This window comes from Copidosoma floridanum, unplaced genomic scaffold (assembly GCF_036245765.1).
Source record: "Copidosoma floridanum isolate Cflo_tuat_1 unplaced genomic scaffold, Cflo_Japanese_pri ptg000013l, whole genome shotgun sequence".
NCBI classification, from domain to species: Eukaryota; Metazoa; Arthropoda; class Insecta; order Hymenoptera; family Encyrtidae; genus Copidosoma; species Copidosoma floridanum.
This window is the reverse complement of record NW_028321890.1, coordinates 27,768,915-27,783,258: the sequence shown is the minus strand read 5'-3', so window position 1 is coordinate 27,783,258 and position 14,344 is coordinate 27,768,915. Positions and strand designations below refer to the sequence as shown.

At 48.1% G+C, this 14,344-nt stretch overlaps 1 protein-coding gene across 1 annotated transcript in view; it reads right to left on the bottom strand.

Moving 5' to 3' along the window:
* Positions 1-14,344, bottom strand: part of hth (Meis homeobox homothorax) — a 380,124-nt gene that overhangs the window by 191,318 nt on the left and 174,462 nt on the right. Inside the window, exon 8 of the mRNA XM_089590775.1 lies at positions 9,495-9,584. Within this exon, the coding sequence (XP_089446901.1) occupies positions 9,495-9,584 (90 nt within the window). The remainder of the gene's footprint in view (positions 1-9,494; positions 9,585-14,344) is intronic.

Sequence of the window (14,344 nt, the reverse complement as noted above, 5' to 3'; positions counted from 1 at the left end):
AGTAGCGGAGGCCGTTCGCGAATGCCAGGCACGGAAACCTCTAAAACGTCCGAGTATATGTATACATGTGTACGTGCAATTGTACGCGGCAAAGAGAGCTCGTGGCGAGGAAAACGCGAGTAAGGAAAAAGGGTGGTCGGGCATGCAGTAAGCGCGCCGCCACGTGAATTCTAAAGCGCGTCTCGTCCTTATACGTTGCGCCATTTTCCGCGGACGCTGTGCACACGCGTGCACGCGACGGACCAACTTTCGGCCGAGTTTCATGAATTTTAATGAAGGCACCTCTCCGCCTCGCCCTCCGGCAGAAAAAAATAAAGTCATAATTGAGCCAGCATACGAGCAGTATATGCAAGCTTTTGCGTGTCTCTGTGTGGGGACAGTCTCGAGGTACATACACACGCAGTTCACGTAATTTTAATTACAATTTAGCGTGCGGAATGCGCGAACTGTGCGTCATTTGGGGGGGAAATTCGGCATCGCCATGCAAATGTTAGTGTACGGGAAGAGCAACTTGTCTCTCAATACTTTTCTTGCTCTGGAGAATGGACCTTTCTTTGTTTTCCCACTTGCTGGATTACGGAGACGTTCAATTAGTCGATCGGATGCTTCTGGTTATAAACTCGAAACTGACAGGTGTGTGTTGTGCGCGAAATTAGATTCCTTCACATTTGGTGAATGAAATCTGAAAATCCAACTTTTTCCGCGTTTCTCAAAATACCGTTAAACCCACGAATAAGCGTACAAACGGAGAACTAGCTTTTTTTAGAATCAAACAAGCTAAAACTCACGGATAATGAGGACGAAGGAATTTTCCCGATAATCGGCAGTTATATGGGTATTGCGCAAAAACATCGGTACGCAGCGCGTATATACCCTATACGATTGTATAAATGCGTGTATCGAGATACACGAACGCGTGAGTCAGACCCCGCGTGTAAAGTCTATTGGCCATTGTATATATAAGTCGGACAGCTTATGAGAAACATTGCTCCGCTTACGTTATATTATGCCGAGCCGAGCGTTGTCCTGTTCCTTCGCTTGTAATACATTGGCTGGAGATCGAGCGATCGGGATTAATTACCATGAGACTGCCATGGACCACTGACTCGTTCCTTTCTATTATTCCGGACTGCAATACCTTGCGTGCAGATCAATAAAGTGACTCCTTTTTTTTTTGTTTTCCTCCGTCTCGTTCGAATAATAAGGATAAACCGTATATATATATACTTTGTTCGTACACCACACTCGGTGTTTTACGCGTGAAAGTAGCCGCGGTTCGCGGGAAGAGGGCGAGATTTATTTCAATTAAGTCGCAACAATGCTCGATTGAGCTATCTCGCGAGTGGTATCTCTGGCCTCCCCCGCGACCCCCTTGGACTCTTAACAACATAACTACATTTTGCACATTTGTTATTATTATTATTATTATTATTATTCAGTAAGCAACAAACCGGCATGTAGGTACACGTGGTAAAACATCAGCTCGCGTCTCGGGCGAAAAATAATTAATCGCCGCGCGCGCTTTCGTTGGGACGATATTTATGTACTCCCGGTAATCTAAATCGTTCGTGTAGGTATTCCGAGAACTCGAGCGCAACACCGCGAACGCGATGATTCAGCGATTAATCATCGCCGCGCTGGATTCCATTATTACCTACGCGTGTGTTCCCGCAAAAGAGTGCATGCACACGATCTCGTGGGTTGATTTAGATCCTCGTTCGCTTGATTTTCCCTACGATACCACAAAACGTACGCGCCTCTGTAAACGCGAAAAGTCACCCGTTTTCCATTACCGATACGCTCGTGTTTTGCACGCGTCTTACGTATACACGCAACGTCTATTATTCACCCCCCGGGCTCCGTATGTATATATATATAAGCTGTAAACCCAACCGAGACTCTCTCGCAGGAGCTGATTGAAAATTTCCCAGCTGCCCAAAAGCGCGTAAAATTTAAAAATACAACACCCGAGCGCGTTCACGTAGCCCCCGACCCTCGGACACCTTCCGAGCTCGTGTATCCCACACCCCCTACCGGCACACGCCGAGGGAGGAATAACAATTTGAGGTGTCGGGGAGAGCTGGCCATCCAGACGCCTCCGGCTCATGAAATATTAGCGCTCACTCGCCCTTTGATCAGTCCCGGGGAAAATCGTCCGGGCTGGTCCCGCGAGGGCAGCCACTGATATATATATATTGATTTAGCGATGCCCCTTGACGCCACTGCTGCTCCGTCCGGATCGTCCTTTTACCTCGAGTAATCGTCCGAGCAGCAGCGACGTTTTTCTGTTTATTAATTAAGAAGTTGGCCGGTGTACCGATACCCATTTTTTTTTTTTTCTTTTTTCTTTCGTACATTGCATTCCGAGCACGATTGATCCAAAGCTATACGTAATAACGTCGCATTGGGCACGTCAAAAAAATTGTCCCCGTCAATTTGTCTCTCGTCGATGTACGATGACTCATACATAAAGAAAATGATAGTACAAAAAAAAAAAATAAATAAGGGATGGTGGTGGAAGAGGGGACGCGGCTCCGACACCGGAACGGCCCCTCTGCGCATTGCACGCGTCTCTTATTTCTCGGGCGTAGGCTGGACGCACTCACCCCCCCCCCAACCCCTGGTTATTCTTTCATCCGAGCTGGGTAATGCGTTCGCCTGCACCTCGATCCCTTTTTGGCCTCGGGACAACCCCGGCGACGGTCATACCTTATGTATGGCACAGCATCGGTGTAGCGCGCACCCGCACGCCAGTCATTTCGTATTCGGGACTGACCGCTCGCCACTTTCCGACCTCATCCTCTTTCGGCGGGCAGAGCCCGAGTACGTGCGCGCCGAGCCTCTATATATATATATATGTGTGTTGCTCACTTTTGCGGATACGTTCACCCGCGTCCGAGCGAACCGGACCCCGGGAGTTTATATCGCTGGGAATACGTAAGCGCGTGTGCTACCGCGCAATTTTTCTCCTTTGTCCGTCGTGCCTGCACGGGATAGGTATGTGCGTGTATGTATATATATTTTGCGCCGCCTCCTTCTTTGAGACGCGTGCGCGGGGAGAAACAATTTTGCGGGGCCGATTACATATTTATGAGGAAAGCCCTGACGCGAGAGGCTTGCGGCCACGGGAGGGAATAAAAAACGTGGACTGCCGACAAATTTTACAGACGCAATTTCTCGGTAATTTATGGCACCGCTGATGAGTCAGTTGCTCCCGACGTTCATTTTTGCCCGATTTATTCGCCACTACTTTTTCTATAAAATACTTGCAAGCTCGTGTTTTACGCGTCGATGCTAATGTAACATGGCAGCAGGTAATTGACGCCGAATGGCCACTGTTCCGAAACGCAGTGCCGCATCATCGGCGTGCGAGAAAAAAAAAAAAAAAAAAAAAGAGTAAACTCTAGCCCCATCGCCATTGATACCTACAAGTGTATACGATCGTGAGCAAAGTCGAGCCGATATACCAAGCCAAGGAGTAAGTAGCCGAGGAAACAAAGGGGAGCGGCATCACACGCGGACAATAACACGCATGCATCATATATAAGCCTCGTCGGCAGCCGATCGAGGATTTATCGCACAATTAGCGAGGCCTGACGCTCGCGCGCACCGTATATACACGCACATACATATATGTATACACATTGGTACACACACGAGGTGTACGTATCGCAGCTCTCGGCGACCGGTTTTCCAGCGCTCTCGTAATCTCGCGAGGCGTGTGTATGTACACCCAAGTAAGAGTATATTTATTGCACTGGACATTGTATCGCGAATTCGCGACTTATCCGTCCCAATAAAATTATTTTTCCCCCTATCCGTGTACCGGCCGGTGGCTGCACCTCTTGTCGCGCGGGCGACTCGACAATCGGTATATAGGCGTGACAATCGAGCGCCACCACCGCCACGGGTGGAGGGGGGGGGGAGATTAGACAAGCCCGATATTCGGCGCATCGGCTCGCGTAATGTATCTTTCCCCTTTGAGCTGCTCCTGCTGCTGTTGTTACTGTCACCCGAGCAACTCGTCGAGTTGTATTATCGCGGCGTGCCGATTCCTACCTGTATATAAATATATATACGTCCCATTGAGAGCAGGCTATCTTTTACACACTTATGCCATAGGTTGCGCAAGCACGGGTGGTGCTGCGCCGGTTCGATTTATTTGTCACTGGAAACAATTTACGATCTCGAACGGAAGAACGAGCCCCAGTGGGGGGAAAAAAGGGCCGTTCTCCACCCGCGCGATAGAAAGTCCGCGAAACGAGCGAGGGACGGAAGTGGATCTCACAAACGTATAACTGTATGCTCGTACTCGCTCGAATGTAAGTACACATACCCCTTTGAGCGACTGGTCTCGATGTGCCCCGGGCCAATGAATGCCGTAGGTATACGCATTCACGAGACGAGGCACTTCCTGGCGGTGGGTATAAGCAACAACAACGGCAGCGAGCAACCGAACAAGAGCCAGGGCGTTGGATTACAAAGGGCGCCGAATCAAAGTCCGTTTCGTTTTATGAATCAAAGGGCCGTGGCCTCGTTTGCGCGCGCCGCGCAGGCTTATATAGGTATGCCCATTACTTGGAGGGGGGAGGGGGGGCATTCAAAAGCTCCTTGGGACCCGAGAGCTGCCGTGTACCCGCGATCGACGAGAGAAAGAGGGAGGAAACGGGGGGGGCAAGAAAGAGGCCGCTCATTGAGAAGGAGCAGGCACACCTGTACCGCCTTGGAGCAGCGAGAGGTATAAACAATAATTATACAGACGACGGGGAATCAATTTGTTTTGCTCGATATTTAGGAATAAGCGTACCTATTCGTTTGCTGCTAGAAAGAGACGCGAGTTTATCTTAGGTCGCAAGTGGAGTGTTTCGTTGATTTTTTAATTGAATGTTGACGAATCTCGTGGAGAACCAACGGATATTACGTTTGCTATGACGGTAGCGGATGATCGAAGGAACAAAAGGAGAGCAGGACTCGGCCAACGGACGAAGAAATGTAGGACAGAGGTAGAGGGGCAAAAAAAGGAGCGGACCCGAGGGGTGTGCAAAAGAGAAGAGGCGAAATGAAGTGACAGAGGAGGAATATGGGGTACGCTCGGAGGGACAGAGATAAAGAGATGGCGTCTCCATAAATCACGCTAATAAACAGGAGCAGAGGCTCGAGAATGCACGACATGCATATGCACGGCCTTTTCCGCCTCCCCCCGATGGCTTCGCGTTTTTGCGCGGCGGCCCGTCCCTCCCTTTTCTTTTCTGTCCTCCCCGGCTGTGCAACGCAATGAATACTTTGCGAATTTCGTTCGACCAGCCTCGAGGTTTCGCTCCGATGTTTCCTCATTACAATACTATACGCCCTTTGATCGACTCACTCGGCTCATGCCGGATAACCCACCCTTTGCTAAATTATTTTTGTGATTTCCTGTCTTTCGGCTCGTGAGTGTTGTTCTTGAAATATGATAAAGTTGGTACTTTGGAGTTAAAAAAGGAACAAAGGAGCAAAAACTTGTCGCAAAATGTACCATTAATTGGACGACGCAGAAATTCACCCGTTTGTCGACATCGAATTCACAGGCGTACAATCGTACGTAAACTGAAGAAGAAGAGGAGGAAAGATAAAAAAAAAAAGGGTAAAACCCCTCGACGTGTCATTTTAATAGCTCGTGACACAAAGTGAGCTTCCCGAAGAAAGACGCACGGAGAGCGCGACGAAAACGATGCCATGTACACTCCCAGCGGTAACAGCGTGACGGACGAGTGACTAAATTGTCCTTAAAACGCAATCGCTCACCTTCTGCGCGTCCGGCTGTTTTTTTCCTTTTTTTTTTTTTTTTTTTTTTTTACAGCCTCTTCCTTCCCTTCGCCCCTAACCGTGCACCTTTTCATAGGTACATACATGCATCACCTTTTGTGCGTCTGCCGCTGAGGTAAGAGAAAAAGTTCGCGCCTGTGATCTCACCGCGAGCCCGAGCCAAGCCCAAAGATTTTGAAGTTGTTTATCTACTTATTATGTCAGCCTGAGCTAATTGGGCATATTTGCGGGGCAAAGGGAGCGCAGCTCGCATACTCGCACGTTCGCGCTGCACATACACACGCGCTCTTTTTTTCTCCCTTACCTACACCGCGGTCTCCTTTATACATACATGTAGAATCGAGTCTCCCTCCCGCTCCTCTGATTCTCTCACGCTTTTCTGCCACCCCGTGTTACATACGCCCCTCTGGCTTTTTCTCGCGCTTGCATATTTCGCGCATACGAGCGTTTGTCTCGGATCTTCGGGAGCAATTCACCCGAGAGATGATATGCCGGCTCGCTATACATACGTATATGAATCCTCCGGTGCAAGAAAAGTCACATAACTTTCGCCAACGATCATCGCCACTACTACTACTACTACTCCCCCGGCCATCCGTCTTTTCGGGAAGAATGTATACACGGGGCAACACGGCCAATGAGTTTCTCTCTTTCCCGCCCATTACTTTTTCTCTCATTCCTCCTGCACGGCTTCCATCCCTCTTCCTCTTTTTTTCCCCCCCCCTTCTTATTTCGCGAGACGGACCCCCGTACAACGCACGAGCGAAAAGATGCATCGCTTCATTCCGCGATCGTCCGACATTTATCCGCTACCGGTGTAATTCTTCTCCCCTCTTTTATACTTTTCTTTTTCTTTTGGTCCTCCTCCCTGCCTCCACTTCCATCCTCCCCGAATATTTTCATCTGCATACCTTTCGTATTACCTGTATACATATTGTCCTCGAATTTTTGCATCATTGGCATATACACACGTTGCATGAAAACCTCGTATTATTTCCTCTACAAATGCGCGGACCAGCTCGTCGAAGCCTCGATAATTGAGGAAGAGGTAGCGCATGGCTGAATTAAAATCTTACGCTCGCGCGCGCTTATTTGAAAGTTAAACCCCTCGGATCGAACCGAGGTATATAGGTATACAGTCTCTGCGCAAAAAGGAGAGATCGGAAGAGTCGGATTTGCATTTTGATCCTCCGATGGGTTATCGCGACGAGTTATGACGACGAAGCTTCTCCTAATTTAATTGCACAAGGGAGATTTGCGGAAAAAACGGCGTAGAAAGAAACAATCAGCGGTTAACGCAAGTCTAATCGACGCAGAAGAGACCAAGATAGCCTGGTACTTGATACGGTACACGCATCGGCTCGGCCCGTTTTGACGTTTGCTCCGTCATATACGCGCACGAGATCCGCATACACAATGTGCCCGCATGGCTTTCCTTGCGCATCGTGTGTAATGTTTGGTATGTATGCCGGTAAAAGCTGGGCGTCGATTTAATAATGGAATGGCTCGTGCTTTTGGGGGACCACCAACGCGTTACAATTTTTCCTCGACGGGGAGCTCCGGAGACGAGAGAGTCGGAGGAGGGGTCGCATCCCCCGGTGTATATATGTACCCACGCAGACTACTTTGTATACACGTGTACAAGTCGAAAAGGGAAAGAAAGAGAGCACTGGCTGAGGAGGAGGACAGGCACGTAATCTATTTGTCGGGCGACCACGGCGCCAAATTCAACGGGGGGTTGTGTCGTGAGAGTAGGTACGAGGAGCGGAGCACACTGGGGGTGTACGGCTACGTGTGGAGGTTCTGTCTCTTTGTTGGCTGTGGTGGCGTTTAATGCCTAAATACGGGGGAGCCCCAGCAGGCTCGGGTAATTGCATTGCACCACCACCAGTTGTAGCACGTATACACGTCGGACGAATGCATATTCAATTGCCCGGAGAGAAAGTGCTCCGAGATTAGGTTGCCGTTGTAACCGTCTTTCTTTCCTTCCTTCTCCTTTTTAAGACTCGTGTACGTGAATCGAGGATGCAACGATGCTCTCTGCTCCGCGCCAACGAGATTAGCAATTATTCAGCGACACTTGATGCCAGCCGCGCATCTGTCCATCATTTCATTCTCAACTTTTCACTCTATCTTTTTTTTTTGGGGGGTAGCCGATATTAGCGTATAAAATTACAATACAGATAGGATTAAACGGCCAAACAACACGCAAGCTCGAGCTAAATTGAATCCTGCGTAAATCGGCCGCTCCGAACATTATTGGCCATCGTCCGTGTAACTCGGCAACGGGTGGATCCTTGTAAATCCAGGGACACGCGTTTATTTTACCCTTTTCCCGGCGTTTGGCGATAATAAACCTTAAAATTAGCGGAGGGCAGGGGTGGGTTTACAAGCGTCGCGGTCGAGAGGGAAAAATCGGGGAAAAATCGCTCGATAATTAACGCGATCGAAATTTAATGCAAAAGCGATGAGGCTCGTGTATGTGCAACTGGTTCGCTCGGGAAAAAAATCATTAAATATACGTGTATATAATACAAGCTAGGCTCACCGGTTCCGCAGGCCGTACACCGCGATTTCGCGTATATATATTCTCTCGCTCAGACCCAAACCCTCACGTACACCATGTTGTACCACGGGCAGGAATAATATACACCTGCACGAGTAATACGGTGCATACATATTAATTTACGGGAGGGACGCGTGCGGCTTCTCTCTCTCTCTCTCTTTCCGTCTCGCTCGCTCGGATGGCCGCTGTTGCTTTTGCCGCTTATATATTAATTACCGACGCCAGTTAACGATCGCTCCGAAGCCTGCACGTGCGCCGCATGACATATAGGTGCCCACCACTGCTACGGAGTACACTGTACGTGTATAATACTTATGCTCCGGGATCCCGTGTATACGAGTGCCTATACACCCACATTACGGCGAAAAAGGACAACTTTGATCCCTTTGTTTTTCCTCGGGTGCATGGAAATTGATGGATACGTTTTTTAATCTACCGCCCATCCAAGAGAAGCTGTTGGATCAACTTGTTTTTCGCTGAGGTAACTCTGGAAAGCCAGTTCCTCCGACGATTTTCTCTTGACGGGTATATTCCACATGGAAGGTGATGGTCTCTGTAATTATTGTACAGGGCGTATACTTCATGACACCCATTGTAATCGTCATGATATCGTATAACTACAGGTATTGTCAAATTATCGCCAAGGTCCACGCGAGTAGGCGAAATGCAAACACGACTTAAGGGATACGCAAATAACGATCTGGAAAACTGTTCATCGTGGTCCAAAAACTGCTAAGGACGAACAATCAATGAGAAAAATGGGTGTCGCGCGTCGCGTGTAAGCCGGAGGGAATCGGTAAAGAAAGGCGCCCGGCCGATGAATTGCATCGCGACTCAGGACGCCGATTAAATCGTCGCCGATACGAGGCCTCATATTCCCTTCGAAAGAGTGCCGTACCGCACGCGAGAGTGAGAGGACAGTCACCTGAGGGGGAGTCCCGGCTCTTCGGTACAACAGACACCGGAGATGGCAACCAACGACAAGGACGACGAGCTGGTCGGTTAATTGCAATAATTAACGCCCATCGCGTGCAGCGGCCACGCGGACCGGAGATGATCATTCGATGATTTTCTCCCGCGATCGGTGGGACTCTATAGATCGGCCCATACTTTTTCTACTTACGCCGCAACGTTGTTGTGCCCACGTTCTCTAGGCTAGCTCTCGGGTTGTAAACGGAGAAAGCCGGTAGATTATTCCACTTACCCATGGCATCTGAAACAGAAAAAAAAAAAAATTGTGTGGTTAGGCTCGTGCTTGCTCGAAGGGATACATCGTTGTTTGTGCACTTGCGTTGCATGGGGGGGGGGAACAAAGTTACGGTATCTTGTACATGTGTATAAGTGTGTTGTATTATCCTTTTTCGTGGAAAAGCGCGGGGAATTGACTCATCGTACAAGATTGAATAGTGCAGCTCTCGATTTGTAGATACGCTCTCCTGTTTTGGGCATTCGCTACTTACAGTGCGCTCTGCTGTATAGGGACGCACGTAAGTCGGGGGGGAAACAACTTCATCTAGACTCGATGGTGCGGTTGTTCCTTTCCTTATTTGCGATTTTTCAACAGTTTTTTTTCCCCGTGCAACAATTTAGTCGGGAAAAAATAAAGCGTTCGGCACGTCATTCGTTCCAGCGAGAAGCAAAAGAAATTACAAAGAACAAAAGGACTCTCGAGAATCCGTGAGATTCGGACGGTTGTCGGGCAAACAAACGCAGCTCACACACACGCGCCAGACAGAAGCCCAAGGTATGGGTACCTACACCCGTTCAATTTTAATTTCTCATTTGCATCTGTTCTCGCATCCTCGAGAGAAGCGGCGCACGCCATTTGTAATTTTAATTCGGCCTCTAGTTCTCGTATTCCAAAAGTGTGCAGCAGCCTCATATATACGTACATGTATGTATGCATGTATATATGTATATACACACGTGAGCAAACGAGACCGGGGAAAAACATCTGCCTCCGTTTCGTCAGCCGCGGCGGTATGGTTCACCGCTTGAGCAACGCACGATAAATTTATTACCGGCATGGCTGATCGGTTTCACTTGGAAAGTCGACGTTTCGGGGAAAACAACGGAGCTCGCGTAGTATACTTATCGAGAGATCTTGCACGAAATTGACGTCCAATTTTCTTTTTACTCCTACGGCTAATACAATGGAAAAAAAAAAAAAAAAAAAAAACAAGTGGAGTACACGATTCACCGAATTTGTAGAAACTAACGAAGCTCGTCAACCCGCGGGTACCGTGATCGGCTGCAATCAACCTTTCAGCACAGATATCTCAGTCCGTCCATCTCTGTCTATTATATTCTTGCATTAGGAGCCAATATCCTAAGGGGCACGTTGACTCCTTTCCTATACCACGTTCCACTTTCGAGAGAAGATAGTCGCGGCTAGCCATTCGTACTACCGCTTGTTGTGACGCAGGTGGAATTTATTGGCTCTCCTGGAGTGGGTACACACTTTTTCTCGAAAAACGCAGTAGTGATTCCTTCAAACAATGTTCGTTTTGACCAAGGACTCACTGGATCATCCCTGGTGATAGGTGTACTTTTGCACTTTTGCGCAATTTTGACGGATCAGCAGGAATTTGCTATTGCAAAAGAAAAACAGGCACCAGCGTGTTTTCCACCTACTTTTCTTCGCGTGGCTTGTCTCGCAAGATAATTAGTCCAATCGCGGGGTCCCATCGGAGCGGAGAAAATTCCTGGAACAGCACGCGATCGAGGAGTGGAAGGATCCGCACGCAGATCTCGGATTTTGAGGGGAAAAAAACGTCGTGTGTACCGCGAGACACGACTAAAATGCAAATTACGCCTTGGCATTTATATTCATCAGATCTCTCTGATTTGGGACGTGAAATACGCAACGTGCAGTGGGGAACGAAAAATCGCACGAGCCTAATCCCACGCTAAAATGCGCGTTTTTGATGCGCAACTTTGCTCTTGTCACCCGTACGACACAATACGGCAGGAGTGAGATGTCCAGAGCGAGAGGAAGATCGGCGCCGTTCTCGCGTGAGAGCATATCCGTGCCCAAATGACAAAAGACCGACAGCCCCGTGGTAGAGATCATCGCACAAATCCTCATTAGCACAAGTCGTCGGCTAGCTGTTATAAACCAAGTCGGGACGAGGATAACTTTTGTCCTGATTGTGCTCGGAGCCCATCGCTTTTTGTCGGCTTTTTTGAAGAAAACAAATGTCCTCAGCCACTCTGTACACGTGTGAGTGATCGGGATGGTGATTCGCTGGAATCCAGGAGGATGCCGCGTTGTCACCAAAACTTATGTTGAGCGAGTCTATTCTTTCTCTCGCCAATAAACTTTGAGATGAATTGGGGAACTTTTGAGATCGGCGTATCTTAGTAACAATTCATAAAAAAAATATGTACTCTTTTGTAGTGATCCACCACCACTGGTGATAAAGGTGATGAAACCTTCCTCAAATTATAGAACCAGATAAACAATACATTTGTTAGAAGAACCACCTTGAATGGTTTTGAAAGCATTTCGATCTTGCAAACATGATTTTCTTACGTACGGATGTATAATTATAAACACACGAGAGAAAGTATTTCGAGAATTCAAAATACAGCTGTGCTGTTGGAGAAGTTGGTCAAAAACGTATGAAAATCCAACGCTAGCTCGGACTTTGCTCGAAGCCGGCAAATAATTGGCATGCCCGAGCAAAAGAGCGATGGCAATCCGACGGCAAAAAAGGGGGGTTCCTTGGGTCGTCATTTAGGAATTAGTAAATTATACCCACGTGTGTTTGAAAAATTTGACGCAGAGGGCAAAAACCGCGCCAAGTGCAAAACAAGAAATAAAGAGAATTTCTTTCGACCATTTTCTTTCCATACCGATCTCCTTATGATTTTTTTCGGACGCCACCGATTGCCCTTGGAGACCGTGAACGAGCGCGCGGGATTCCCGAGCCGGTCCCCTCGAGAAGCAAGAAACAAGAGCAGGAGGAGGGAACGATCGGGCCCCTCCGTACATTCCTCTTAACAAATTTCGGGACGTGGCAAAAAGTCACCGTGGCCGCGACGCCTCGACATTAGAACACGACGGCGACCGAACGAAGGGGAGAAAAAGACAAGGATGAATCGGTGATTTTTGCCCATTCACGAGAACGAGAGCAGAGAGGTATATATACTCTCTTTAATTTTCCTGCACGCCACCCAGGTAAGGACTAATTACTCTCCGGTCGCGAGTCAGTGGGGCGCCCAACTGCGCGGGTAATGTTATTCCAGAAGAAACCCGTAGCTCGTCCCTGGTATTTGATTATTTGGTAATTTCCGGGCAAGAAGTTCGAGGCTCATAAATTACCATAATTGGCGAGGAATTAGCGAGAGCAGAGCTTGCCGAAGAAAAAACGGGGGCGTCGTCAAAGTATCGAGAAACATCGAAAGTCCGTTTTAAGATACAAAAGTGGGAAAAAAAAAACCGTCACTCGTACACAAGTAACGAGCTCGTCTTTCCACCCCCAACACCGTGAAATCATACGTATCTCGACAAATAATCACAAAGTCATACATTCCGCTGCAAAGTTTCTTTTTGGATGATAATATTAATAATAAAGTTCATAGATGCGCAATTAAAATTGTACGTATAATTCGCTGTGACGTGCCGCATTTTTGCTAAAACAAACCGTGGTTTACCTATACGTCTTACACCTTATCTGATTCATCGGCATAGGTCCGAGAGTCCACGGGAAAATCACGAAGCAGCGTGTCCACGTACCGGTCGCGAAAGGAGACGTACATCAGTTCTTTGAACGTGTGGGTGGCGAGAAGAGATCCGAGCACTGCTCCATCACCGCATGAGCGCTCCTTCATCTGTCACTGCGTTTACTCGCTTCGCTACGTTAACCCTTTCCCGCATATATGCTCGATCTCTCTCTCTCTCTCTTTCCGCATGTACATACACCGATTCCTTCGTGTACTCGTATTGTGGCTGCTCCTCTGAATTTTCATCTTTGCTCAACTCGAGGTCTAACATACGCGGGACTCGTAATCTTCCTTAAAAAATATACACGTCTCGTCTCAAACGCATCATCACTCCTGACTCGCCAAATTTTTATTCCAAGGCCCACCTTCGATGTGAATCAAACGTTTACACGCGCACAACTCCACTGGGCCGTTTTTTGGGTGGCCAAAGTGCACCTATGAATAGAGCATCGGTGGAGGAAACGACCGAGCTAGGGTGAGATCCGCGCGGAATTTTGCTCTTTTCACAGAGAAGGTGATCCACCGAGTCCGAAATAAACTGTCGCGGCTCGTAATCTTCGAAAATAAACAGCGTGATCGTCGTCTTTCGGGAGGGAATACCACACTTCACCCCTTCCGAGCGCCGGATGAAATAAAGCGGAGACGAGAGAGCAAGTCGTTTGTACGCCTACCGCGGAAACGATCGCGCTCGAAGCATTTATTGCGCCTAACGATTGATCGACCGGCTCGGCTTGATCCTTCGACCCCGACCCTCGTGGTTTTTTTTTTCTGGTTTTTCTCGTATCAGTCGAGCTTGACGATGTATTTACTCGGTGTACCTCACACTCGTACGTTCGTCAGAGAAATTTTTTATTTCACAGAAAATATACATGTTTGCATTGCGTTACGGTGCGCGCGACGCTCGTAAAATGAGTTGTGCGATCACATTTAATTCCTACGTCAAACGTCAACCTTTTTTTTTTTTTCCTCGGTAAATTTAATTACGGCGTCACCTGCGAATTAACTCGGAAAACGAAAATTGCCGGGACGTCGGGTATAAGGGAGCGAATGCAGATGTTTTGCACCACGACCGCGACGCATACTAACATACAATCCAACGCAACGATTCGTTTCCTCTCGAGGGTCGACTCTTCGACGCTCGTATGAGTGCGTTGTACAAGGCGTGTCTTGGGCATTCTTTAATTAATTAAGCTTCCGCGTCTTGTTAATTACATCAATAAAATTAACATTTAAACGATACGAATG